At 39.1% G+C, this 27,956-nt stretch overlaps 1 protein-coding gene across 4 annotated transcripts in view; it reads right to left on the bottom strand.

Annotated features, from left to right (window-relative positions):
* Nucleotides 1–21,502, bottom strand: part of gabrb4 (gamma-aminobutyric acid type A receptor subunit beta4) — a 49,815-nt gene extending 28,313 nt beyond the window's left edge. For 2 of the 4 annotated variants that reach the window (XM_062432778.1, XM_062432777.1), the window contains exon 1: nt 19,344–19,416. In XM_062432778.1, coding sequence (XP_062288762.1) covers nt 19,344–19,416 — 73 coding nt within the window. Of the gene's footprint in view, nt 1–19,343; nt 19,439–21,422 lie in introns of those variants that run through there. The other 2 variants (XM_062432776.1, XM_062432779.1) reach the window with 2 other exon arrangements.
* Between the last annotated feature and the right edge of the window lie 6,454 nt (nt 21,503–27,956).

Raw genomic sequence — 27,956 nt, 5'->3', positions numbered from 1 at the left:
AGTCTGAGATCTAACACAGATTGAGTGTGTCTTGTAATCTCATCAGATATTTGAACACTTCCTAAATACCTCTTTTACACACTTTTGTGAATGCTTGTTAATAAGATGGCGATATTAACACCAAGGAGAATGCATACATTGTGTACATTGAGATGGAAGTAGATCTATAGTTGCGACACATTAGGACAAAAGGTTGTGAATGTAGACTGTCTTTATGAATGAAGCTATTTAGGTCACCACAGGGAACTGCTGTAGATGTCTGTGCTGGCCGAATCTATTCATACTGCACCCTCAAGACCTTTAATATCCCCACAAGCTCACAAATAGAATACTTGAATGTGTGCTGCTTTATTCACAATTCAGAAATCACTGAAAAACTATTTGGTAACACCTTCACCTCTAAAAAGGAGTATTTTAATTGCAAGATCAGCCATAACAGATAATTAGGTAAGGTATATATCCGCTCCTATTTTTTTCTATTGTCATAAATGTTTTTTAATAAATATGATTCCATTTACTATACATGCTCCTGTTCAGCTATAGCCTCTCCCAGCATACATTAGGATGTAAAGAGTACACCCTGGACAGGTCACCAGTGTATCACAGAGCTAACATACATATAGACTGACAAACACATTCACACCTACGGGCAATTTAGAGTTTCCAGTTGACCTAACCTGCATGTCTTTGGACTGTGTGAGGAAACTGGAGCAGCCGGAGGAAAACCACGCCGTCATGGAGCGAACATGTAAACTCCACGCAAAAAAAAAAAAAAAAAATCACACAACATATGAACAGATTGGCAGATATGAACCCAGGACCTTCTGGCAACAGTGCAAAAACCACAGAGCCACCATTTCACCATGATAAATATTTAAAAGCATTTAAAGACTGCCTTACCAGCAAAAACATTTCTTTAGGCAAATATATTAAGGCCTACCACAAAATGTCTGTGTTATTGCCTGTCCTCCAATGTAGCCACCTGTAACCATTAGTAACCACTTTCAAAAGAACGAATAAAATGCTTGTTTTCTGCATTGCGGTTAAGGAGGTAAAACACAGGGAAAGTTTTTTTTTTCTTTTTAAAATATGCAGCATTACTGTATTACACCAATTTATCACTGCTGTTTGTATACTTTTCATATATGGACATTCAGCAACCATTGTTTCCACATAGCCAGCATCGTTCCTTTCACCATGTATACTGTAGACTAATAAAGCATTTCAAACGTTCTGTGAGAGTCTGAAAAATTCACTGAAGTAGCATATTTTTGGGGATTTTATGTGATTTTAACTTGAAAAACAGGTCATTTAGTGTTTGTCTATTGTAGAGTACAAAAACATAAAATATGATAAATCCCTGTATAATTACCGAGTCCAGATGGCTGAGTTTTAATTGTGGTATATAAATCCTGTGTGTTAACTTAATGTGTCTCACATTAGACTATTGTGTGCTGCACACAGAACAGCATTACACTGCATTAAAAGACCTTTGTTTGACTGATGATGCTGATGAGAGGACATTCATAAAGATGGTGATGGCCAGGCTGTGTTAAAGGCACACAGGGGGAGAAGTTAAGGGTGTGACTAGTCTGACAGGGGTCAAAACATTATCCAAAAAAGGGAGGAAAACACGCACAGTGAGAGTCACACTTTACACAGTCTAGGACTAAAATGGAGACCAAATTAGTAAGTCTGCAGTTAAAGGTTTAATGCTGATATTTCAGCACAAATGTACTAATGTGCCCAGATTGACTTAATCTAATCAAACGCTTATTGCAGGAACAGAAAAAGGATATCTACTGACTTGATAGTCAGTGGAGGGCTACATCCTGAGACACATACTTTCTCTCCCAAATCTTTCACTAGTCTTTGTCCCACCTTTCACTCATATTTTATATACGTCATCGTTCAAATAAGTATTGCTCTGGACATGTCAGTGACATCTAACTCTAACTATGTCATTCAAATAATAAAGATTTTTTTAAAAGGGGGTTTCTGGTTGTCTTTAACACTCACATACTACCCATGTGTGTCAGCTTGTTGCAATAATGTGATTTGATTTCAGAAGGTCACATGCATGTTACAGTTTTTCTTATGATTACAATACGTGACAACATCTACTCTCTTCCAATGTAAAACATTTCCCTTCAGTATCTCCTATTTTCTTTTTCTACATACTCGAGTCTCCTATAAAAATGAAATCTCACTCTCAATGGGGCGTTCTTGATTGCATTCATGTTATGTAGCATCATCGCATCATTCATTGTTGTCAGGGGGATGTCTAGCTGTAAAACTGCAAGATCAGACACTACTGAACTAGCTACAGCTATGTACAGTATATGCGGCGCACTGTTAAAGCAGCTATGGATAAAGAAACCGCACGGCGAGATGACTGATAGCTGGTGAATAAAGGAAAATCATTAAAGCAGCTCAGGCACAAGGAGTGAAAAAGGACAGAAGAGGAGGCAAAGAAAATGATGAGGTAAAACAGGAGAGCAGAGGCAGTACATCACAGATAGTCAGAGAGACAGAGGATAAGTAAAGGTGGCCTCATCTTATCGTCCTATCCTGTCACAAATCCTGGACCCTGATATATGAAACCTACTTAGATTCTACCTTAAAAAGCTATATAATATGAACAATGCTTCCTACTTACATACACAGATTTTGTCAGTGAATTATGAAACACTGCACATTTTACCAGCAGACTTTCCAGCTCATAAATCACAATCCCACGAGAGACATTATTAAAATACTTACTTGAGTAATGTAGTCATAGTATAAAGCACTGATGTAATATAATTGTAATGTTTGAGATGCTGAATAATCACTCATTTTTTGTGGAGTATCTAAACGTGGAAGTGAAACAGAAATTTATGTCCATTCTAGTAAGTTTCGGTCAACTGTAAGATAACGCTAACATGCTGAATGCTTCAAATTGATGTTTTATAGTAGCGAAGGATGAGCAGAGCCTTGACGGTCATGTATTGTACACAGGTTGGTATGCGCACAACAAGAGGTGTGAGTCATGATTTGTTCACGGTCTGTTTTGAGCTTAAATTTAAAGAGAAAAGACGTACAATACTCTTGAAATTGAAATTTCTTTACCCGTGAATAAACAAATAAAACAAATGAGGTATGTTCGGGTACAGTAGAGTGCTTGAGGACAAATTGTGCCCACTGTAGGATTTATCCTGAAGCCATCAGGAAACTTATTGGCTAAATAAGAGTATAATTCATTTAATAGCCCTTTGTGGTCCAGCTTATCATTTATTTACTCGGCCTAATTTATTCAGCAAGTCACACATTGACACTTTTAATCAATGCCATTATTTCCATGTCCCTTTATAATTTTGAAATGATCATTTTGAAAAAAAAGTGAGAAAAGGTAAAGATTTTAAGGTAAGTGCTACTTTCTTCTGCGAGGATGCCCTTCTTTGTCTCATTCAGCTGATGCCATGTTTCAAAGCTAATCTCCAGAGTCACCTTACATGTACAGTAAATCCCAGTTAGTCCAGTGGCACGCTGAAGTCCTGCCCAAGCTGCCTGCCTAATTATATTAATGTGTGGTAATTATGTGTAGATCCTCCTCAATGATCACAGCTAATATGTCTCAAGAGAGTAAGATTCATGAATTAGTTCTTTATTAATATATTAATTTGTGACCGTTACACTAACTCTGGTGCGCGTGCAAAGGGAATAGGGGGAACACGTTGTTGGATGTCATTTTTGACAAATGAATTGAGATAGTTTTGTAGTTTTTTTGTTCAGGTTGTTACCGAATTAATGTTCTAAAAAAAAAAAAAGAATCATGACAACCATTAAAACTAAAAAGAAAGAAAACAAATTATGTTTGTGGCTTTAAAAACATGTAACTTACCATTATAAAACACACTTTACATTATAAAACTTAGATTTGGTTGTGTTGCTCTAACATAAAACATATGTTAACATACCATTATGATATAGAAAGCAAATTGCATCATGTCTACAATCTCAATCCAGATACATGCCTATCAATGTAAATACTGTGACATCGTCTTTAAGTTAAGCAGTGCAGGATGTAAGTGAGATGTTTAGCTGTATATAAGAGCTATGTGAAACTTATTACTTATTTTTTACCCATGTGAATCTCACTACTTAGTTCTCTTTGCTTCTCCTGCACTGCCATCTACAGTTTAGGGTTCATTTATTTGCCCATAAAATGATGATCCGCCAAAAGAGCAGACAAAGTCACATTGTGCATCGGAGATAAAAAAAGAAACTTGGAAAAACATCCCACCTCAAACAAAACCGAGAAGAAGAAAAAAACAACAAAACAACATGACAAACAAAAGTCAACAGAGCTGGATAACAGACACTAAATGACAAACTCAAAAACAAGGAAAAAATAGCATATCAAAAAACAAGCCGCATAAATGTAAAGTTAGAAAAAATAAATAAACTTGCGCAGACCAAATGAAAAACTGGAATCAAAAGGAAAAGTGACAGTGTGGTCTAGTGTGTGTGTGTGTGTGTGTTCAAAGACTCAATGGAAGAAGGAAGGAGACAGAGAGAAATAGAGGAGCTGTGTTGTGCTACTAGAGGAAAACTTCAGTCAGTTTGGCTCATCAGTTGATGTGTATGTCTATATTTGAACTGTAGATTCATGCGACCTTATAGGCAAAATGAATGTATCCTTTCCAGATGGTAATGGAGACCAGCCAGAATAAATTATGAACTAAATGAGCACTTTGCAAGTAGTAAACCAAGGTAGTCCAGTAGATGTTTGAGTTTACTGACTGAATAAATAGTAATATATGCAAACAGCGGTTAGGTTGTAAAAAAAAAAAAAAAGCAGAATGTCTGAGCATTTGGAGATCATCTCGAGGCTGATTTATTATGAACCACATCAGCAGAAAAATCCCTGTCAGGCTGACCCAAAAAGATACGCTCAAGTCTTTTCTAAATGTTTGCATAGCGATCTTCGGTTGAAACGGATGATTCCATTAGAGCAGCCGAAGTGTACATGCAGAGTCAAAGCCACAATGTATCCACCTAACAAAAACAGCCTAAATAATGGATCATTTTTTGAAAGCATGGCACTTAAAAAACAGTGCCAACAAACAGCAAGCTACACAAGTTCTTTACTTGATGATGACAAAGTTCCTTCGAGCTCGGCGCTTGGTCAAAGTTAATATACATGATTTCGACATAGCTGTGATTGTAGGGTAGTTACGGGGAATAAATCATATACTGCCACCAATGTGCATTATGTTACAAGTCAAGGATCTATGCAAAGTCAACATCGCAGCCTCTAAAGTGTTTCAATACATTAACCTCCAAATGTCTTGAAATGTCAAAACTAACGGACCACAGTGTGGGTAAAGTTTGGCAACCAATCGCACTTGAACATCACTCTACTGTCTTTCCTCCATTGACGCTGAACATTAGCACTGGGCATAAATCGCTGATGCAAAGCATGTAAGCGATCATTTACAAAACAGTGTCATCACTATTTTCTATATCAGGACACATCAGAGTGTATTATAATGCTTATAGTCTGCACAGTACAAGCACTGTAGCCATGGTTACCTGCAGTTCATTGAACATTGTGCGCTGTGTTTAATATGTTGACTGAAACTGTTTGTTTGAGCTTTCCTATCTTGGGGCTCAATTATCAAAGCAATTAGGAAACAACATTTGACTGTATAGTACAGACTAACTACAAACTACAGTGTATCTTTTTCCAAATATTGTTAAAAGTTCTTGTGCTGAGCCATCACACACACACACACCATGCTGTAAAATCCTTCAACAGTAGAGAAATAGATACTAGTACAGAAGCAGATATGAACAAACACTGGAAAGGATGCACCAACAAAGTCCAATGATTAAGATCTCTGACCTTAACCATATTAGAATAGCATAAGCCTACAATAAAATTTAGCATTTATATTTTTGAAATTTTTTTAAATTGTTGTCTTGAACATCTACACTCGTATCTTGTTTTTTTTGCTCCAGCTCTGCATGATACACGCATCATTTTTATGTGGAAACCCGTGTTGTATGGCTGGCTGCTGAAGTTCAATAATGAGATGGGCTTTTAAGCGTGCTTCCTGGTAGTGAGGCTGACAGCATCTATCTCCAGATGCTGTAAATGACATTTCATTCCTTGTTTATCTATGTGAAACAATTGGATAGCTGCATCTTGCCCTTGGCCAGCCTATCCTGGCCCTGTCAAGGGCACACCTCCCATCAATCACAGCGGGTTCAAAAAGTGACTCACTGGGGACCTTAAGAGGAGATTCGAAAAAATGGGAGGAAAAAAAATGCCCTGCATGCAAAATGCCTCACCAATGTCTGACCTAGGGTTTCTGTACTTTGCAGTCCACTGCGATACATTCTGGTGCAATTCTATCAGCATTTTTCTCCTTCATTTCAAAGTTGCTGAAAACAACACTTTGAATGGGAAGATGAAGTATGTCCTTTCTCCTGCATGCTATCTCTCACCACCCTTGCCCCCCTCTGCCTGCCTACATACACACCTCATTTAATTCAAATAGAAAATCTAAGTGAAGGGAAAAGGGAAAAGCGCCCAGCTTGAGCATTTTTCCTGTGTTTCCCCTGTAATAAATCACTGGGCGTTCTCTCTTCATCAGGATAGATATCACTTGTACATGCCCCAACATCCATCCTGGGATTCTGACAACACACTCCTGTTTTGCGCTGAATAGGCATTACATTGAGACTGAATTACGATGGCCTGTGCTATCAGCCCATATGCAAAGCAGCCCGCCGTTTGACATGTGGCAGCACACAGACGAAGAGGTTGTCCTCAGTATTGAAAAAGTGTCGACTGGTCTTGAAAGAACTGCTGCTATATATCATTTAATAGCTGCAGGTTGCAACTGATGTCCTGCACACATCAATCAGGTAACAGAATGGTGCGGGAAGGGATTTCTGTAAATAGCTGCACAGATATGAGAACAGCATTTAGTCTCTTATCTTGTAGGCAGACTCAAAGGATAAGCCGAGATCAATTACACTTACATTACATACAGTAGTGCATTGGAAAACTGAATAGAAAGTGCTGCAGCTCCCGCTTTTACTCATGTGTGTTCGGGCTCTCCCTTTCATATTCGGTCAATTAAGTGTCTATTTTAGTCACAGGTCTCACTGCAACTGATCTGCAGTTTCATGGCTACATTTACTGCTTTTCCATTACAAACAAGATCAAGCTGCAGCTGGGACTCATTTGGGTCAATGGGAAATGAGATCAGTAAAACCCAGGCAGCGTACGGCAGGCAGGGACAGGTGACCATACTTTGATGACATGGCTGCAGGCTGAACTGGCACTGAGCTGCATCAGACTGGTACAACGAATGCCACCCATAGCCAGAGATCAGGTGCTTACAGTTACGGCAACATGCTGCCATACAGAGAGAGTCTGGCTCTCACATTCCTGTGGTCCCAGCACCTATTGACACCTTTTAATGTTCTAGATCGTTCAATTGCAAAATGCACAATAATGCTGCTTCAGTTGGAACCATTAAAAGACTTGTGTCAAATTCCTTCACAAGCACATTGTGATGAATACACAGTCGAGCCATGACAGAGCCCTGAAAACCAGCTGTCCTGTTGTGGAGAAACATGCATATGACTTAGTGTATATCAGAGTAGACAGAAAATTAAATATTTAGTGTAAGTGTAAGTGTGCAGAACCAAAGGAACCCAAATGCACCACTGAAGTACAAAATGACTAAACCAATGATAACGACATCATGGTAACATATCAGGTTTTTCTTTTCCTTCCCAGAAGAAATATACACGCTAAATATGCACACTAAATGAACTCACTAAAATTTCACTTTCTTGTTTTTAAATGTTTTTTGTCTCATTATTCCATCACTTAGATGTATTTTGGTAATGCATAACATTGAACTTGTATGTATGTTTTTTAGATTTTCGATGAAGCACCTTTTATAAGAGCAAGGTTACATGCATGTATGTGTTTGGTAGTGTGTGATATTAAAGGGACCAAACAGCACCAAACAGAAACTAATGTTTTACAGCTAAATGCTGAGTGCCTTAAGATGCTTTTTCCTCTGATGACTCCTCAACACTGGCTCCTAGACAACTCCAATTGTATGGAAGTACATGGAAAAATGCACTCTCTTTTTCTAGAAGTGCGAAGTCAAGACATTTTTTTTCCAAATGTAGTTAAGATCTCAGTTACATTGACTTCTATTAAGTGTATCTGCTCTCCAATGGCAAAAATTTAAAATTATTGCTCCAATAAAAGAATGATATGTATGAGGATACTTGATCTTTTGCCCATATTTGTATTTTTGCTGCTGATGCTACTCCAGGCTTCAGGAAGTCCTATCAGAAAGTTACAAGTGATGTCACAGACACTGCATTCATGTTTTTATATAATGTGGTATGTTGCACAACTGGCAGTAGAAACAGCAACAGTCAAATTAATATAGTTGCATTCATGTTGGTGCACTGTAAAGCTTAAGACTAAATAATATGTACTGTAGGTATACAAATAACTCTGTATACAAGTTAACATATATATACAAGTTGCATATACAATATAATGTACTGTATGTAGGTATACAATATGTTGTTTATAGCATTTAAAATTTTAATAAAATAGTGATACTGCTAGTGATGGTGCTGCATCAATTCTCATATAAAGTTTCAGAATAGATTCGACAACTTTATTGCAGCTTGGCACAAAATAACTAGTCAAAAGCAATGAGGACACTATTACCAATTTAAATATGTAAATCTCTTGTCTATGTCTCATGTCTTGACCTGATTTGGAATGTTTACATGACATTTCTCAACCAAAATCATTTTATTTTATAGATCTCCTAAAGAAATAGAAACAGAAAATGCTCCCATGACCCCAGAGAAACCCCTGGGGACTCTCACAGTCACCTCTTTTATCTTTAATGTTTTATTCGCAGTGGACCTACACATTGCTTTGACATTACAGTCCTTGCACAGGGCGTGCTCTTTTCTTTCCTTTCTGAATAAAAAGGTGCACACATCTAGTACAGAAACCTTTTCTGTCCTGCATCACCAAATGCACACCTGAAGCACTTTATTTGAAGTTATCCAAAATAATCATGGGTCAGATTATCACCTGCAATTTTGAGCAGTCACATGGATTTCTAAAATCTGCAGTTCTATCAACACCAGCAGTCAACTTTTCACTTGTTATTATACCAGATGAGGACAAAATAAGGGAGAGTAGCTCAGGAAGCATCCCAGTACTGTATTTGTGATAATAATCTAAATTATTTTCAATGTTCAGTATTTGGAAGAAAGAAAGACAATGTACATGCCATATAATGATGCCATACATGCCTGCTAAGAAGCCGACAAGTATGAAACAGCCTAATACACTAGATACTGTAGAGTACAATTTCTAGAGTAGTGTGTGTCAAATCCTTTGTATATAAAACCGTTTTTTGATGCTTTTGCCAGTTTTTCACTGTCACCTGCTTAGGTTTGAATGTAGAACTGGAATTATCAATTAATCACATCATCATATTTACACAGTCCATTATCACAGACTGAATCGTTAAAGGGACATGCCGTGCTTTTTTTGTGATGTTTCTGTTGTTCTTATACAGTTATGATGTTGGATGTCTATCTTAAAAATGCTCAGAGCTCCAAAACTTGGGGTGAACATGTGTAAAAATGTTCCCTGAAAGTCAACAGCTCAGCCCGTTCGGAATGTTTTGTTTACAAAGTTACTGCTGTGTCCTCCACGTGATGACGTCAGATTGTTCACGCAAGCCCACAAAGGGACATTCATTCCAAAGCCTGTGTTACTAAGCTTGTTTGAAAGGTTGTTCACATTGTCCACTCACATCATTTGGATCAGATTTTGGCTCAAACATGCTCCAATGTGTTTGTGAAATTGACATTTGGAGTAAAGAATTGGAAAAGGAATTGAAATCCTACTACTACTGCTTGTTTATGTAGTATCTGGAAGCTAACCAATCAGAACAGAGTGGGCTGATCAAGAGGGGGACCTTAAAGAGACAGGAGCTTCAGACAAAGGCTGAACTGAGGGGCTGCATAAGGGGTTAGTATAGGATAAATACTGTCAATCATGCAAAGCTATTCCAGTAAAGGCAGAGAATAAAAATATAGGTCTAGAAATGTGCGTGATATGTCCCCTTTAGAAAGAAGTCAGCAGTTTCAGCTTCAGAGAAAGCATCTATGTGGAAAAATTGGACAATTATATATCACCAGCATCATTCAACCAGTCTCAACTGTGGAAACTACACTGTGTGCTTAAACTTCTCCTCACAGGCCATGCAGTGAAATTATTTAACTGTTGACTGTTGAGTTGCAGTTTACGGGTTGACACTGGCCGGCTGAGTCAGTTGACACCAAACAGATGTAGTTAGTTAGAAAGTCATTAAAAACCTTCACCGCCAGCAAATTTTTTCCAGCTTTCCAACGAGATGAAGAGAAAAAGACAAATGTGTACTTTAATCAGTTAAAGAGCTTCAATCCCACTGCTGAGTGATCATTCCCTTTAAAGTTGCATGTAGTGCAACTTGCATTTTTCTGCAATCCCATTAAACTCTGTGGTATGTACTGCACATTGATCACGGGGAGAAGAAATATGCACATTTTCAGCACAGAACTTCCCAATTAATTATGATTATCAATTGCAGTATTTAGATATTTCAATCCAAATAAAATGTAGCTGGATTTTTTTTGCGCGCATCAATTGACAATTAAATTAAATCAAAATTAGCCAGCATGCTGAAGCTAGTCTACATTGGCTTAGTCATACATTATACATTATCTCTATGACTAGAAGCTCAACCCAAAGTCACCATTTCTGTGACTTTACATTTCAAGTGCTTGCTCAGAATAGCCCCTGGACATTTGTCGACTATATTTAGTGATGGGGGGATGGGGGGGGTTCAACTTCACTGTACTGTATGTGCTTCATGATAAGCACTTGGGTGTGAACGCATATGGTATTCTGCCATTCCATGTACAGTCTACTTATCATGAAAGAATAAAAAATAAAAAATCATTCCATCACATCACATTTAACTATGAATAAATCAATAAAATGGGACGTCAATCAGTGTAGATACACACAAACCAAAAATTGTGTTCTGTGTTATCCAGGGACGTTGTGCACTTTTAGGACTCAGCAGGAAGAATGGCATGCTCACAGCATTTGTGATATGTCACCCTTCATGCTTTGTTAATGGTGGAGGCTGACATCATGAAACCCATTCCTGTGATGATGACAGCTTGATTTGAAATATGTCCTCCAGAAGGACAAATGTGTGAAAGAGGTGAGAGCTAAGCATGTGTCCTTGTCCTCCACTCTTCATACTGACCGGACATCCCGTCTACACACTGGCAACCAGGGCTGAACAATTTTTTCTAATTGTGGCCATTTTGACTGATATTGCAGTCGTTATATGATATGAGATATTAGGGGGAATTATCATTTTTACATCATTATTGTAATTTTCATTTTAAAAAATGATTGTGGTGTGATTTTTTTGCGGGGATCTGCACTAAGATGTTTTTCTTGAGTCTGTAGAATATAATGACTCTGCATCATGACAATTTCAAATGGTATTTTGACACACATTTTAACAAATACTGTGCCCCTGTGATTTGTAAATTGTAGTAGGTCATATTGCGATTTTGATAAGAATTTGATTAATTGTTCAGTTCTACTGGTCACCAATTATTCCAAATGTTTTTAGTTCCCATGTGCAGATTAATAACGGAGACAGAAGCAGTGTCGGATCACCTCGCCCTTCTTCCTGACCAACAGTACAAACCCCACTCAGCACAGTCCATGTCCATATACAAAGAAATGATCTTTTACTAGACCTGCAGAAACAAATGACGACATATATGTGACCACAGTGAAGGGCACCTCTGTTTTTACCACAATCTAAAATAACCAGCTATAAAACATTCATTTTCTCATATTTATCTCAAATAAATGAAAACATCAAATCATCTACTAGGTAGGTAGGTACAAGGTAATATCATATTTGTAAATGTATGGAGAGAATGATTAATAATTAAATGGGCCTCTTATGAAACTGATTTAGCTAGGTCATGTATTTCATTACTCTACTTTATAAATTTATTCAGATACATTTTATGGGTCATCACTTTTATGAAAACCACTTCATCATACAGCACAACATCCCGCCGTGCTAACACGTGTTGAGGCCATGTGTCAGAGAAACCACAGCATTTGTTTCAAAGGGTTTGTAGGTATCAAGGTGGGCCGTGTCATCCGGGATAGGCGGTATGTGCGATAGTGATTTTAGTGCAGTGGCAGATAACTCGACAGAGAGATAATCATTTGATGCACTCTAAAATGCCTATGTGTGTGTGTGTGTGCAAGGCTGTGCAATAGATGGAATACAAAAAAGTGATGTGAGATGGAGGACTGCAGAAAATATGAATAAACAGAATGTTCCGCAAAAATGTAAATGCTTCTTTGAACCAAGAACATGGTTGGAAAGACATTTTCTTAAGGTACACAATGAATATCTTAGTTGCAATTAATTTGTGATTTTCTGTGATTAATCCTGTTTGTTTGTATACATGGTGGCATGCAGTGCATATTTCCAGTAATGTGAGTTTTAATGATCCTCTGCCTCTTTCTTAGTGTGTAGAGAAAATATTGATTTAAGTGCATGTACATGTAAATCATGAAAAACTTGAATAATTCAATTGCTTACCAGAAAAAAAATCAAAGGATAACACTGTTGTTATTTTAAATTTGTATTATTATCACCAGTTCAAATGAAAATAATCAATTCACCCCATTAATAAATATCAAACCTAATACGGTCTCTGTGCTATACAATTTCTTGTGAATTCACATCCGCGGCCAACCTTGTGCCATGGAGAGCTGACAGTCGGATTACCTCAACAAGTGATTCACCAATGAGTTCTTCCCCTCATGAGTGGAGTACTAATCAGTGGGAGGATTCTTTGTTTGGTTGGAAATACTTGCAGACTGTTGGCTCTCCACAGCACTTTTGCTACTTCTGCACTCCACTTGCACCTGAAAAAAACCTTGAGTCTTTCAATGTTGGCCTCCTGTTCATTCTTTTTTTTTCTGGGCTGATACAATGAGTTCCACCCACTGGGCCAGTATACAAGTTTACTTTTCTCTTCATGGCATAAGGTGCAAGCTGGGTTTATACAGATTTGTGTCCCCTCTGAATATTTCAATGTATCTTTTGTGGTCATCTTCGTGTCACAGAGAAATCTCAAGTGTTTCTTGAAAGTCAGAGAAGGAGGCTTTCCCAACAGAAGGCACTGTATGCCATTGTCATTAAAACTACATAGCCAGTCTGTCATAGAGACTGTATTCAAATGCAACACAAAATTCAAGAGTGCTCAAAAAGTTGTTGCAACTCCTCCAATATAGACAACAAACTGCCCCCAGTCCCTGGAAAGTCTGTAAACTTCTGGAAAACTCTGAAAATCAGCCACATGCATTAAACTTTGTGTAGATATACGCACGGCTGCTTAGCTCTTTATATCGTCCATGTCATTAATTCATCACATGGATTGTAAGCCATCGTCAGCAGTGATATCTCAGAAATGGACTAATGATTAGTTTATAGCAGTCATATCAAACAGGCTTTACAAGGTGTGACACAACTAAGGATAAAATCAAAACAACATTAACAGCAAAATATGATGTTGACTCATGTTTAAATTAAAATGCACAATGTATGCACAGTTTGTGTAGGTACGCATTGTCTATGTGTATGACCCTGGACTATCAAAGTGGACTTTTTAACCTCTCTTTAATCCCACATCTCAATCTGTCCTAAAACCTCCAGTAACAAGTTTCTCCCCACAAATGTACTGACACTCTCAAACTACGCCATTGTGCCATGTGTCCTATCACCTCGTTCATCCTCACACACTGTCACACATCCACTTGAATCATCTGCCTAACCAGCTAACACACCATCAACTACATAAAACTACACACAGCTTTACTGAGGCTACCACCACATCAAATGTTTCATTTTAAACCGTGTCAGATTTGTCAAATGTAATTTATTTTTGTAAATATTTTGTATATGTAAGATTATCAGCGGATATATCGATATCAGATTTTTTTTTTTTACTCCCTTATATCAGCCCCAAAAATCCAGTATCAGATGGATCGTAATGAAAACGTGAAAAGTTTTCTTAGCCAGCTCGGTAATGCTCTGATTACTTTCTGAAACTAAAACAAAACATGAAAGAAAGAGGTGCACTTTTGCTATTGATGCATTACTCACGAAAACAAATCACTACTTTTATTCCATAAAAACAATAAAAACTCCAATTCCCCTGCAATATCCTGAATAATGGTAAAAAAAGTAGGTGAAAAGACCCCCGTTTGGGGTACTGGTGACCATGTCAGAATTCTCTGTTTCTTGAAGTCCAGTTTGGCTCCCAGATCAATGGGGAAAAGAGGACAGGGTCTCAATGGAGTGACTGCAAAGTGGGTTTTTCATCTGGATATTCTGGAGGTACTGTACAGCGAGCACACACATCAGTACTGAGCATTCAAAGCGCTGCCTTTTTCTATCAATGTAAACCTCTAAGTTAGTTTTTATTTCAAATCTTGTTTGTTTATTCGGAGCCACAGTCTGTCTGTCCAGCATTGTGCCAAATGAAAACTCTTTGTTTAGTCTCCAAGAGCTGAATGTCGTCTGCAGTTGTGTCATGACAGAAGTAGCTGACTGATGTTGGAAATATCAAGTATGATGGACTACAGCTCCCTGGCCTGAGGGTAAAGCACAAACTTGCTCTACCTGCTCCAGTGAGTGCAGGCTGCACCTTTAAGCAAACACTGGAGTAGACGTGTTTGTTGAAATCATCCTTAAGTCCAGCTAGCTCTAAAATTGTTTCAACCTGCCAATAAAGAAGTATAATACAAAAACAACTGTATCTAAAAGCAGAAATCAAAATATTTCCTTGTTCATTTCCACTGAGAAGTCAGAATATGATTCCTTTGCTTCCTCTGTTGTAGATAAAGGGCGATCAATGCAAATTTGCCACAATCTTATACTCATAACTATTGTTTGATCATTCTTTGTGGACAAGATACGTTTTTGAATTGTTGCATTGCATGTATACATTTTTATTTGTGATTTTGAAGCAAAGGGACATTTTTTCATAACTTTTTTTTGCAGTTTTTTAGTCAACTATACATTGTGAGTCTGACCTGCTTTCTTTGATGTTCAACTACTGTGTCAATAACTGTGCCTTAAAATTTGAGAGGTTCTCAGTAAAATTTTGATTAGGTGTCTTTGACTTGTTTATAGTGAGCAGAACATGAAAGATGGATTATAGATGAGTTGAAATTGCTGCACACTGAAGACACAAAAAGTTAAAATTTGGTGCCACCAACTACATTGATGGGGCAGAGTAAGAAACACTGACTTTGAAACACTGCTTGATGTAACCCAAATAAAACTCTTTCTTTTTCTTAATTCTTAAATGTCAAATGATCATAACTACTGTTGAGCATTATATGCTTGTTTCAGCAGTTGGAGACAAAGTGAATGAGACATTTTTTTGCTGCTTAATCTGATTTTCTTCACTTAATCTATGATAACAACTCTGGTATGGCAACACTCCAAAACACAGAACGAAGACGCAACCTCAACTATAACATATTTTTTACAATGGCTAACATCAGGCTAACATATTTTGGCACATAAGCCCTCATCAGAGCATCTGTTTTTGGCAGAGCACTCAACCAGAGGAAGGTTATATGAGGAGGCGCACCTGCTATATGTTTTCACTGCTTGCTTTCATTCTCATCAAGTGTGGTGTTGTTGCAAGACTGACAAGCTGCTGCCTGCAGCCTATTTAAAAAAGATACTGGTAAATAATCAGCACAGTTTAGGTTGTATCCTTTAATATAATCATAAAGAGCCAAATTATGTCTACAAAATCTAAATGCATGTAGTGTTACATTTATAATTAGATGGAAACTAATTCAATATTCTAAACATATAAGCATTACAGAGAAAAAACAGCCAAACTGCCACAATGAGTTAGGCTATGTGAAGTTCTTGAGGCAATGAGCATCATTATGCATTGTGTAATCATTAGGATAACATGACTTTGTTTAATGTAGTCTTGCCTTTTTATACTTAACCTTGCTGAAAAGCATATTCAAATATTCTGTAGGTGAGTCATGACACGTTGGGTTTAATGCAAGAACATTCGTATTTTTATTCCAAAACACTCTGTGAGATTTGCTCGTACGAGTGCTTCCAACTCCCATAACTGCCTATCTTGTCGTAAATCGCTCATTTCAGCCCGATGAATGACACCTGTTCATGATGAGGACTGTTTATGAGAGCTGATCATTTGCAAAATCCACACCCCTTAAAATTGTCATATACGTCTCCATCTTCTGCTCCTTTTCTGGATGAGGTTCCATTTAACAAAAAAGTTCCCAACGAGTAAAATCACCACGCAACCTTAAGTCCTTCTTTTAGAAATCAGAAGAAAAAGACATAACAGTGTCGGAGAGTTGAAACGATTAGAAACTATAAATCCAGCTGCCAATAACATGTCATCAGAGCAGTGCTGACCTGTCAGGTATCGTTTAAACATTTTCAATACCAGTAATGATACCTTGACTTCGATACTGGTTGTGGCAGTACTTTTGGATGTGGCATCTAGCATGTGCTGTCACTGTAATGACATTCAAACTCAACAACCACCAAAACGAGCTAATTTCAACGTTGATTAGTTTTAAAGAGGAAGTGTGTTGAGTGTCTCTGTAAAGCCAACTAACATTGGCATAAATGGTTTCGTCACTTTGCTTTATGACAGTTGTTTTGTGTAGTAGATTGTTTGCCAGCAGCTCTAAACATAGCAAGGGGAACAGAGTCTACAGAGGCTTCAGAAAGGAGGTCAGACCAAAATGAAGACGATGATACTGCTTATCGTTTCACATCAAAACAGCGGTGGTTTGATGGCTGGTGAATCATTATACTGGACATGACAACACTGAACAATGAATATGACAAAACAGGAGTCCACAGCTAATGTAATCCGAGCCTCAATAAATGCTCTTATCAGCAATTCGCCAGCTGCCGAACGACCACTATTTTTATGTCAAACAATAGACAATATCACAATCTTCGATATTTGAATACATCTTCATATATCCTATAGCTTGTCTTACCTGCAGGTTACGTGTTTTGATCCAACCACCTGTTACTGGTAAAACTGCTGAAAACACTGTTTACCCCGCCATTGCCATTTACGTTGAGAAACAACAGCCAGATGTTCCGTTATCGAAATGTGGAACCAAATGTATTGAAGCAATTCGGTCGGTGCCATAAAAGTATTGAAGTTCAGTATCCAATCCTAATGAACTGTGATAGAAATAAAGAGGGAATTCTATGACGTGAAGTTAGATGATAAAAAAACGTTTTTCTAGAGAAAAGCGCTTCGTGATGGGCGGTGTTCAAGGGACGTGACAGTCACAGAGATATTAGAAGAGAGAATATTATAATCTACAGGTGATGTCGCACTTACAGCTGCAACACAAGTATACTGGACAGAGAGCTGCAGAGAGAGACAGAGGCAGCTGTCGGACTGAGAGAAGTTTCCAACAACTACTGAAATATAGAAGTTGCTGCACCAAAATATGGCCATAAAAATCATAAGATCTGAAAAATCTTTAAGGAAATTGGCAGTCATGAAGATATATAAGATAAAAATATGGTAAACATTGTTTTTTGTGTATTTCATTATCATATTTAAACTTTAAACTAATTAGATTAGGACATTATAACAAGTTCTTCCCCCTAAGAAAGGCAGATGTGATCTATTCATGACATGTACGACAGGTCTGGACCACCCGTAAATTTCTTTCATACCTGAGAGAAAATTGATGAATGCCATAAATGTTCTTAAATCACTCGATGCGCATCTTAAGAAAAGATCTGTTCATGCAAGCGGCAAACTACATTTACCATTTTTTCAGTAAGTTGAATGTCACATTTATCATTTCTGACTTTACTAAACAGTACACATGATCCATCCTTGCACTCATTGTTGTTGTGTAGACAGACTTGTGATCTGATTACCATTAATATACAGAAGGAGCTGATGAACTAATAGTGGAGATTTAAAGTAATTTTGACTAAACATGGGATAATCATTCATTCTGCAAGCATTGAGTTTTTCAAAATGTTGATATGTTGCCAGATATTGTAGGGTTTTTGGCTGTGCAATACTGGAGCTGGAGCAAATTTAAGTGGCAACAGACTATTGTGTGTCCCTGCACTCGTTAAATTAACATCACACCCCATTAACATGTCCTGGTAATGAAAAGCCTCCTTTGCTCTTTGTTTTTCAGGCAGTAACTGTGATAAGCGGTCATAGGCTTTCCTGAACACTAAAGTTTTTGAATACGTGTGTATAACGGGAACAATGAAGCTTTTGTTGAAATGAATGGGTACACTCGTAAATTCTGTATAGGTTTTGAAATTAGAGCTGTCATGATGACTGCCAGCCGGTGCTGAGTAATGACGTCATCAGTAACACGGGCCAGGCCCCAGATGCTAATATCAAGACAATGAAAACCTCTTTAAATTCATTCTATCCTTTTATACATTGTAGGTACCATACTTAATCTGCAATCTACCCCCCCCCCCCCCCCCCTCCAAATTCTCATTTTATGTTAAAGTAGACCAGTAATTGCTATCCAAACATCTATTTTTATACTTCTTAACATTTATTGTGCAGTTTTAGTGAAAACAATCAACCCAAATGAAATACTTTAATGACTTGCTCCCCACGCCTTCTTTTTTCTGCAATTATCAAAATAACCATTATTCTAATGAGCGGATGTAAAAGATGCACGATTTCCAATAAAAGTTAATGGGGCAAAAGTGTTTCCCTGATCTGCAAATCAAACGCCCAGAAACACTGCTGTGTACTGTAATATAGAAACATACAAAAACATCTCTAATCAGCAATGTATTAAAAAATCAATACATTTGCTATCCCTGATTTTTAAAAAGCAAAAAATACAATATTTGACTTCTCTTCATCATGTGTGCTCTACTGGTCCAGGAGCAGCCATCTTTGATATGTGAATAGATGCACAGTAATGATATGGTAACAGTCCCTTCAAAGCTATTCCCTATATTGTGCCACAGGCCAACTAATCGTCAGATTTCAGAGGAATGACTCGTAACTACAAATGTTGACACGTCATAACCCTCGGCAACAAAGCCTGAGCCCCTAAAAACAGACGGCGCCACAACACGTACCTCCAAAATCAGGCCTTAAACGGATGTCATATCCCTTCAGCAACTTGTCCACGGTGTTCTTGGCCACAGACATTCCGGAGCTTCCAGTGGAGGAGCTGAGGGCAGAAACCACAGATGTGAGAGAAGGGTGAAGGAGAAGGGGGTGGGGGGAAGGTGGGGAGCAGCAAAAACACTGTCTGATACTTTTGTCAGGGATATTTTTTTCTCTACAGCGCACCTACTGTACAATGAAGCCTGAGAGTGACTGTATGTACTCTGTGTTCTCAACATTAACGACATGTACAACACTTTTCTAGAGGACGACTCATTCAACATGGTGAGGCTTTGACAAGGGGAATTAAGCGAAGAACCCTGTAAATAATGTGTTTCTTCATTTTTAATTTTTTTTTTTTTTGTGTCAATCTCATTTTCACATTCTTGGGGGTCATCACTTTAAAATTTAAATAAAATCTAGACATTCATATTGCAAAGATTTAAACTTCAGGAAGCAGTTGTTACTGACATTTGTGTGTATTGTAGTCAGTTCTCAGATGTGACAGTTAGATATATAGTCCTGACATCCTAACATAATATTAAAATCATGCTCAGTGTACTCTTGTGTTATTGATCTCTGATGATGGAGTGTTGTAGAAGGTTTAAAATGTGCCTGGTGTATGAATGTTCCCCCTCCACCCACACTATTTTCATCTAAACAGTTGAGGAAATGTGATGATAAAGATGATGCACCTGTCGAGCATTTTATTAACGCCGGCCCTCCAAAAGAGTAGCTTTAAAATGGACAGTGTGATAGTTTCTTGGGCTCACCTATGCCCAGTCTTATTCATGGAAATGTATTTAAATAAGCTTAGGATAATGCTGTCAGAGGCACAGGCCTTGTCGGTCTGAGCCTGAAGACAGACTATCCCCAAGAGGAATGTATAGTCTGCACTAGTCTGACTGACACCTATAACATTGGTGCCATGACCTGCATCACCTGGCTGAGACCAGCTCTCCAGCTGAGGTTGGCTTTTACAGGAGGGAGGGTGCGGAACGAAACGTAGGGAGAACGAGGGGAGGAAGTGGGTTAAAATCACTCCCATAGGAGCACTAGCCCCTGGCTCAGTCAGGGAAGCACTGTTCAATTAGCTCATAGGTAGTGCAGCTGTTCATCAAGCTGGCTGGCTACCGGACTTGTGGGTTTGACACCTGAGAGCATTATTATGAGAGAATATGAATGACAACTGAACCGCATACTGTAGCAACCAGATTACACACATTTCCTTTTGTTATTGTAATGGAATCAAAATGTCAAAAAGTGAGAGTCTTTCCTCCCTGAGCACCTACATCTCATAAGTAAGGCTGTGGGTTACTGCAGACAAGGTAAAGGAGCAGGCCACAGGGGATATATCAGTGCCTTTAACAATGAAACAGTAAAGGAATTGATCAGGAGATTTTGTCTGTGATGGTGTTGTGCAGCAATTCATACTGTAAACATTATACAGCCTGTACAGCTGTTAATTGAAATGTGACATCTTATACACTGCCTCTTATCTTGAGCGCATCAGCAGCTGATGACCTGCTGAGATTATTTTTCGATCTTGACTGATTTGGTTCCGGTCAATAAAAGAAGCAATTAAGATGATTACAGAAAGAGTTTATGTATTGACATGGAAAAAAAAGTAGGTTTTAGAACAAGTGGCTCTGGCACTGTAGACTCATACATGTAGGTAGCGTAATCCATCGATCGGCGGCTGATTGATCCTATCAACTAATCATCGGCTGAGATGACATGGAGCCTGCTGAGGGCTGTTATTTTAAATATGATCACACTGAAAGTCGCCCTATCTAACACACATATGTATATCCCCATTTTGATATCGGGAGTAGGTTACGTTTGACAATAGGCTTGATTCCGTGCACGCGCGTGTTTTTACGCTCGCGCGCGCCACAGCTCCATCTAATAGAGCATATATCGGCAGCAATACCCCTAATAAGTAGGCCTGGGTACCCCGTTAATGCGATTTGCCACATCTCAGCCTTTTATTGACCGGTAATCATGTCTATTGGTGTGAAATGTTTTTTAAAGTGACGTTTTCTTACCTTTGAACAAAGCATGCAAAGGACAAAGCCGCCAGAGCAGAGAAAATTCCACATAATTTATCTTCTTGACGACCCAACATCTCCACAAATCCTTATTTATAGTTTCTATAATCCAACCAGTCCAGTGGTCCTCCCCGAAAATGCACAAAGTAAAAACTGGCAATCCAAAAAAGAACTGCCTTTTAAAAATGTCGAATAAACTAGCCTACATCTACGCATGCGACGTCTTCATTAAAGTAGGCTTCTCGATATTTTAAAAAAATCTCGTAATTGGCCCCTCGCTGTTTTTTCCCAGCTATGGAAATCCGTGCAGGTCACAGAGCCCCTCGACCAACACCAGAAGATCAGACATCTTGCTCAAAAAACAGCATACACAATACTTTTAAAAGTGATGACAAGTATTCTTCCCCTTAGAAAAACAAACACTGGCATGAATGACTGAGCAGCAACCTCCTGATGATCAAATTGGTGGATGAAATTTCCCAGTCCAAATCTGCAGAAGAGGCATGGTTCCAGCGATGCTCTGGCGCCAGACTATTCCACAACGTGCTGTTGTTAAAAGATAGGCCTATTTGTTTGAGCTGGGAACGCTGGTCGGCTGAAGGGGAGCAGTGGGTTTAAAAAAAAAAGAAAAATGAAATCTTCATTCCCTTTTTTTTCTCCTCCCGTTGCTGCTGCTGATGATGTAGATCAGCGCAAAGTCACTGAGGGGAAAATGCACATTGAAAAAGCACTGGGTAATATCTGATGCAGACGTCAGAGCAGGCTATATCACTCCTCTGGTGAAAAAAGATAGATGCCGAGAAATATGGATGGCCCCTGATACGCCAATGCATGTAGCTATCACAACGCCGGATTTCAAATCAAAGATGCAAACCTATTTGAAAAGTCCACTTGCCTCCGCTGTCCAACGTTAAATGGCGTTTGAACACGTTAATAAGGTCCGCTCCTCATCTCCTCGAAACACTGCACAGATGACAGAGACTCAACAGTCCAAAGAGACATGATGAGCAAAGCTTGTCTCTTTTTTTCTTTTCAATTTTTAAAGTTCCAAGTTGAAATTAAAATAATGTCCTATTGCTGAGGGAGGGGGGAGAAGGGGGGGACACCTAAGGTGAATTCCTTAGCGACAGCCTGTTCATGCGCTGAATTGTCTGTCTATTCTCTCTGAAACCTATTAGGATGCTGTGAGTGTGTGCCGGTGCGTTTTCATGCATTTCTTCCACTTTGTCACAATTTTGAAACACACACAGCGCTCGCGGAGAAAGAGGCACGCTCGCGCCCACGCACATTTCTACATACAGGCACACATGCGCGCACATGAAGACGCACAATCTTTTTTTTCTCTCTTTTATTCAATTCCTTATTTTCACGAGCTGGGACTCGCTTTTACGTTTGAAACATCCTTACTGGAAATTGCAAACACGCGTACATCACAATTCAAGAATCACACAAGCTTGTGTTTTATACAGAGGAAGAGGTTTTCTTCAGGGATCGCTGTGCTGTCCAGTTGCTAAGCAACCCAGGCAGCACTGATGCAGTTGTGGTGATTCGAAGGCTATGCGCAAAGGCTCATTTAAAGGAGTAGACCCAATGCTGTCACCACCGTGGTGTCAGTGGGACAAAAGCAGACAGCAACTGATGTACCGTGGAGCCATTTCTGTTATGTTATAGGGGGGGAAAACGCCATTTACAATAATACATGTAGAAGAAATGTGGTGTGTCAGGGATATCACTCTACTTTTGCTTCATCATCTTTGTCCTCCTCCTCGCCATCATTCTCATCATCATCATTGTCAGGGCCACAAGCACTGTGACAAATAACCGAGTCAATCAGTCTATACAGCCTTTCAGAGAGGTTTTTTTTTTTTTTAGGTTTGAAACATGTTATACTCAACAGGCATCTGTTGCTATCGCTGAATTTTCTCTGCTGTCTTCCATACACAGAAAGGAGATTTTAATGTGTCCCACCCATAAGTGATGTCACGGGATTGAACACAAATTATACACATTGGCAATGATGAAAAAATTCAGGTGGATTTTGGACAATAATCTAATTCTTACTTACGAAAACAGTAAATCAATTGTGCATTTATTTGAGCTGTAGCTTTCGAAGAGATATGTCTCATATCCTCATTAACTGGACTTCAATATCTCAGTCATACAACTGACATAATGCGGAAATCTTAAACAGAGAGCCATTGCAGCTACATACTGTATATCAAAGGACAACGCCATGATTGACCATGACCTGGCACCCTGGGGTGGGCAATTAACCTGGCTTGACTTAGCCTGGCTCGTTCAGCTCCCCCTTGCTGCATCACTGGAGCGAAGCTAAGCTAGACCAATGACTGTTATTAGTCTGTGGCAAAGTATAAAATAAATCAGTAAACTGTGTGAAAGTTCCTGACATTGGAAACAGTTAACAAAGCTCCCCCCCCCCCTTTTCTTTTCTTTTTGATAAACTAAATCAATGAAGCTCTTTATAGTTCATTCTGAATACTTAACCAGATATCTAATAATGAAATTGCTGAAAGTTGATAGTTAAATTCAGTTTTTTTCAACCACAACCAGCCAATACAAAGAAGTTTCTCTGCAGCAAAGGGTTAAAGGGGGTTCAGAGAGAGTGCAGTATCCTTCTCAGAAAATTTGTCTGAACGTTTATTTATCTTTTACCACTAAAGAAATCATCTTTATTGGTCAACGATGATTGAGAGTGATTTAAAAGATACTTGAATAGAATTACTGAATATTGGGAGTGCTTTAGTCATATATAACAGACATTTTAAGGTATTTAATAAATGGCTTATAACCCAGTATAATCCAAGTGTTTATCAATGCAGAGTGTTTGTCAACTATTGTAACTTCTCGTATGAAGACATATTTTTTTATGATTAGCTGTGTTTTACCTAAATGTATTAGTTTCACCATTCCTGCATCAGTCCTGTGTCTCCCTACCTGTTGCCACTTCTTTAGTAGCTCTCTCCCTTTCTCTCCTTGTGTGTGATTGTGTGAGTAGAGACAGATGTGCTGGAGTCAGACCATAACTAGCCATTCTTCCCTAGGTACCCTCATTTAGGAACCTCCAGAAGAAAGCATGGTCTCAATGGTTCCTGAGGCCGTCAGCTTTCTCTGTTGTCTAACCCCTGTCTGTAGCCTACTGCTCCAAAGTCTCCATTGTTCAGTGCTACTACTGAGGCCCAGTTTGTCTCAGTTCTGAACCATCAGCTTTCACTGCCGACACTCAGCCTTATCCAGTTTCCAAACCATCGGCCGCCCCATCCAATGCTCAGACTGTTCCTGAGTCGGACCACCAGCTCCCATCACTGATGCTCAGCCTATTCTTCACCCAAAGCCACCTTTGCTGATGTCCTCCCATACCTCCAGCAGTCGGCCTTCTCTGCCAGCCTCCAACCACTTGGCTGCCCTTTTAAGTGGTTTCGCTGATGCCTTGGCTCTTAAGGTGTTTGCCCTGAGCATCTCTGTATACTTCCAGAGCAGCTTTGGAGGTATCCTACATCATCGACCTCCAGAAAGGCTACGCCCCTCTGTCCTGGCATCTGGTCAACATCCAGAGCGGCTCCACCCATCTGTCCTGCCCTCCAGTCACCCTCCAAAGCAGTCCTACCCGTCTGTCCTTCCTTTCATTTGACCTCCTCAGCAACTCCACCCATCTGCCCTGTCTTCCAGTCATAGTTTCCAGCCCCAGGGCCTTTTGCCTGAGCTTCCCTGTGCTGCTCATCTCTAGTGTCCAAGTCATCCATCACCTTGGTTCTGCTTCCACGATCCTGTCTCCCCTTCTCTCTCTGTTTACCCTGTCCTCTTCTCTCTCGACCAACAGGGAGAGACATTTCAGAGTCATCCGTTGAGAGTGGGGTGTGTGTCCTTCCAGATCCACACTGCCAGATCGTAACCTCTGCTCAGCCAGTCTTGCTTCAAGCCATTTCTCCTGTATTTATCAGTTTTCTTGTTTTTGCCTGTTTTGCCCCTGGTTCTACCAACGCAAGCCCCAGTTTCCCAGCTACCAGTAACTTTTTAACCTAGCCTGCTTTAATGACTACCTTGTCCTATCATGTCCCTGCCTCCTTGACTCTATGTGTCTGCATTTGGGTTCACCTGCTTTGACCCAAGGTAACAATTAGTGCCCACAGGAAGAGTCACAGTTTTTGACAACTACATTAATAAACAATTCCATCTGCTTTCAAGTACGTCATAGTGTGTTATAAACAATTTATGAAATATATAATGCTTATTAACATTAACCAAGTGACATTAAAGAGTAACCATATAATTTTATTGAGAAATCATAGCTATGTCTTTGTTGAGAGTGATTGTAATCAGCAACAACTTGTTACTGCAATACAGAATACGCTAATAATTGTCTTCACATTCAAAAAAAACTATTTTGCAAAACATGATATTTAATAATATAAAATAATATAAATTCAACATATAGGCATGCTTTTTTCTTTTAAATGCAAATTATTCACTAGACAGTTTGATTAAACTAGCTTGATGTTTTCCCATTTTTCACGAATAGGTGCCAAGGCAAAACTAATTGTGTGCTTGATATTTACTGAAAAAGCAGATGTGTGTATATATGTATTGTTTGAAGGTAGTCCATCTCCCATAGGTTATTCCGGTGAGAGCCAGGACAGAGCGCTGTCAGTACATAATGGAGAGTAATATGAAGTTGGAACCTGGGTGACAGCACACTAGATGGTTCCCTTCAGTCTCTGGGCATGCTCAGCCTGCGCTTTCCTCCATACTCTCACCCATAATAGTGCTTCCATTCACAGCATTCTGTGATTACTGCAATTAACTATAATTGGCATCTATGACAAGGAAATCCAAGCCCCTGAGATGTGCATGTACCATGCTATTTTTTTGCTCCATTCATATGTTGCATAACACATGTGAGTTACTGGGTCACCCTTGCTCCTCTGATATAAATAGTATCACATGGTTAATGCATTGGTGCCTTCCAGTCACTCGTTTTTCCTCTTGCTGTTCATATCTGTCAAACACCCCGATCGACTCCAAGTAACAGATGATATATTTGACTGAGGTGTTTAGAGATGTTTCACAACGTTTCATCCTTCTTGCAACTTCGCCATCAATCTGGCACATAAGTGAGTATGTATGTATTATGAAAGGCAGAGACTTAATGTGGGGTTCACTAAACATTAATGTGGTGTGGGAGTTTGTGCACTGACTAATTAGAGAACACTCCAGGTTTCTTGTGAAGATGTTAAGTTTCATGTACTTTGTAATGATGGAGGTGAGATTACAGCTCAAGTTCATCTCTGGTCTGTGTAACTGTAAGAGTTACTTGTTGAGTGAAATCAGCCTCACAGCTGTCTCACCTGGTTTGACTGACTGGGATACCTCATCCGAGAGGCAGTGATAGAAAGGTCGGTCTTAAGTCTGAACTTGATGACCTATATCTTTACTGTACTGTGTTATGTGTATTGTGTAATCCAGTCTTATAGGTGGAGGAGTGGGGACCAAGGACCTGACATAAAAATACTTACCCTTTTAAAGTTAGTCAATCCAGAGAAAGAAAAAAAAAAAGAATAAAAACTAAGAAGTACCAGGTGGGAAACCAAAACATATGCAATCAGTCACACAAGTCTCCTTCACACACTCAAGCCATGCTACGTTCTAAGATCCACAAGTTTTTTCAGTTCTGTCAATGATCTTGGCCACACACAAGACAAATTGACTTCCTGACTTGCGACTTCATTAATATTGACTTTATAAAATCCCTCTAAAGTCAAAGTCGAATTAAAACATGTGATGTATGCGAGCATTGTGTCAGGATCTGTAAACAGGTTTGACAGCAGGTGAATCAGCTTTAATCTGTTTCGGGCTGAAGGTGCACTATACTGTATGACTCCGCTTCATGATTATCCTCTGTTCACCGTGGTATCTTACACTATGATCACATCGGCAGGTCAAAGCAGCGCTGTGATAGCTCACCTCCTTGCTGAGCAGCTGTGCACCTGACAAGCTTTGAGAAAATGAAGGTTCAACTTCAATGTACATCACGCCACTCATTGACCGCGGTGATGAGATTGGAGGCTTTGAAAGCACACAGCACATGGCTCTGAAGACTACCTCGAAGCAGGCTACCAGGCAATTGTTGCTATGCTACCGTAGAAAGCCCAATCAAAGTGCAGAGTGTTGCTCGTTGAAGCTGAACTGCACCACAATGTTCCAAATACTTGTGAGGAACGCTGTTTACACACAGACCACAGAAAGCAAAAGGGAAAGTAGGAAAACGCATGCTAATTCTTCCGCTTTGTGAGCCTCAGGTATGTGCAGGGAGAATAAAAGATTATGTAAACAGCCAGCATGATGCATCACATGAATAAAATCAGCTATTGATGATTATACATCCACTAGATATACACAACAGGATGACTGATGGAAATTCTGTTTGTGATTCAATACCTTAGACTGGCATGAATGACATCCATTCATGACTATTAAACATGGTCATAAAAATGAAAGACATTCAGCTTTAACATT

Source organism: Scomber scombrus, chromosome 14 (genome assembly GCF_963691925.1).
Source record: "Scomber scombrus chromosome 14, fScoSco1.1, whole genome shotgun sequence".
NCBI lineage: Eukaryota > Metazoa > Chordata > Actinopteri > Scombriformes > Scombridae > Scomber > Scomber scombrus.
This window is presented reverse-complemented; position numbering and strand designations above follow the sequence as displayed.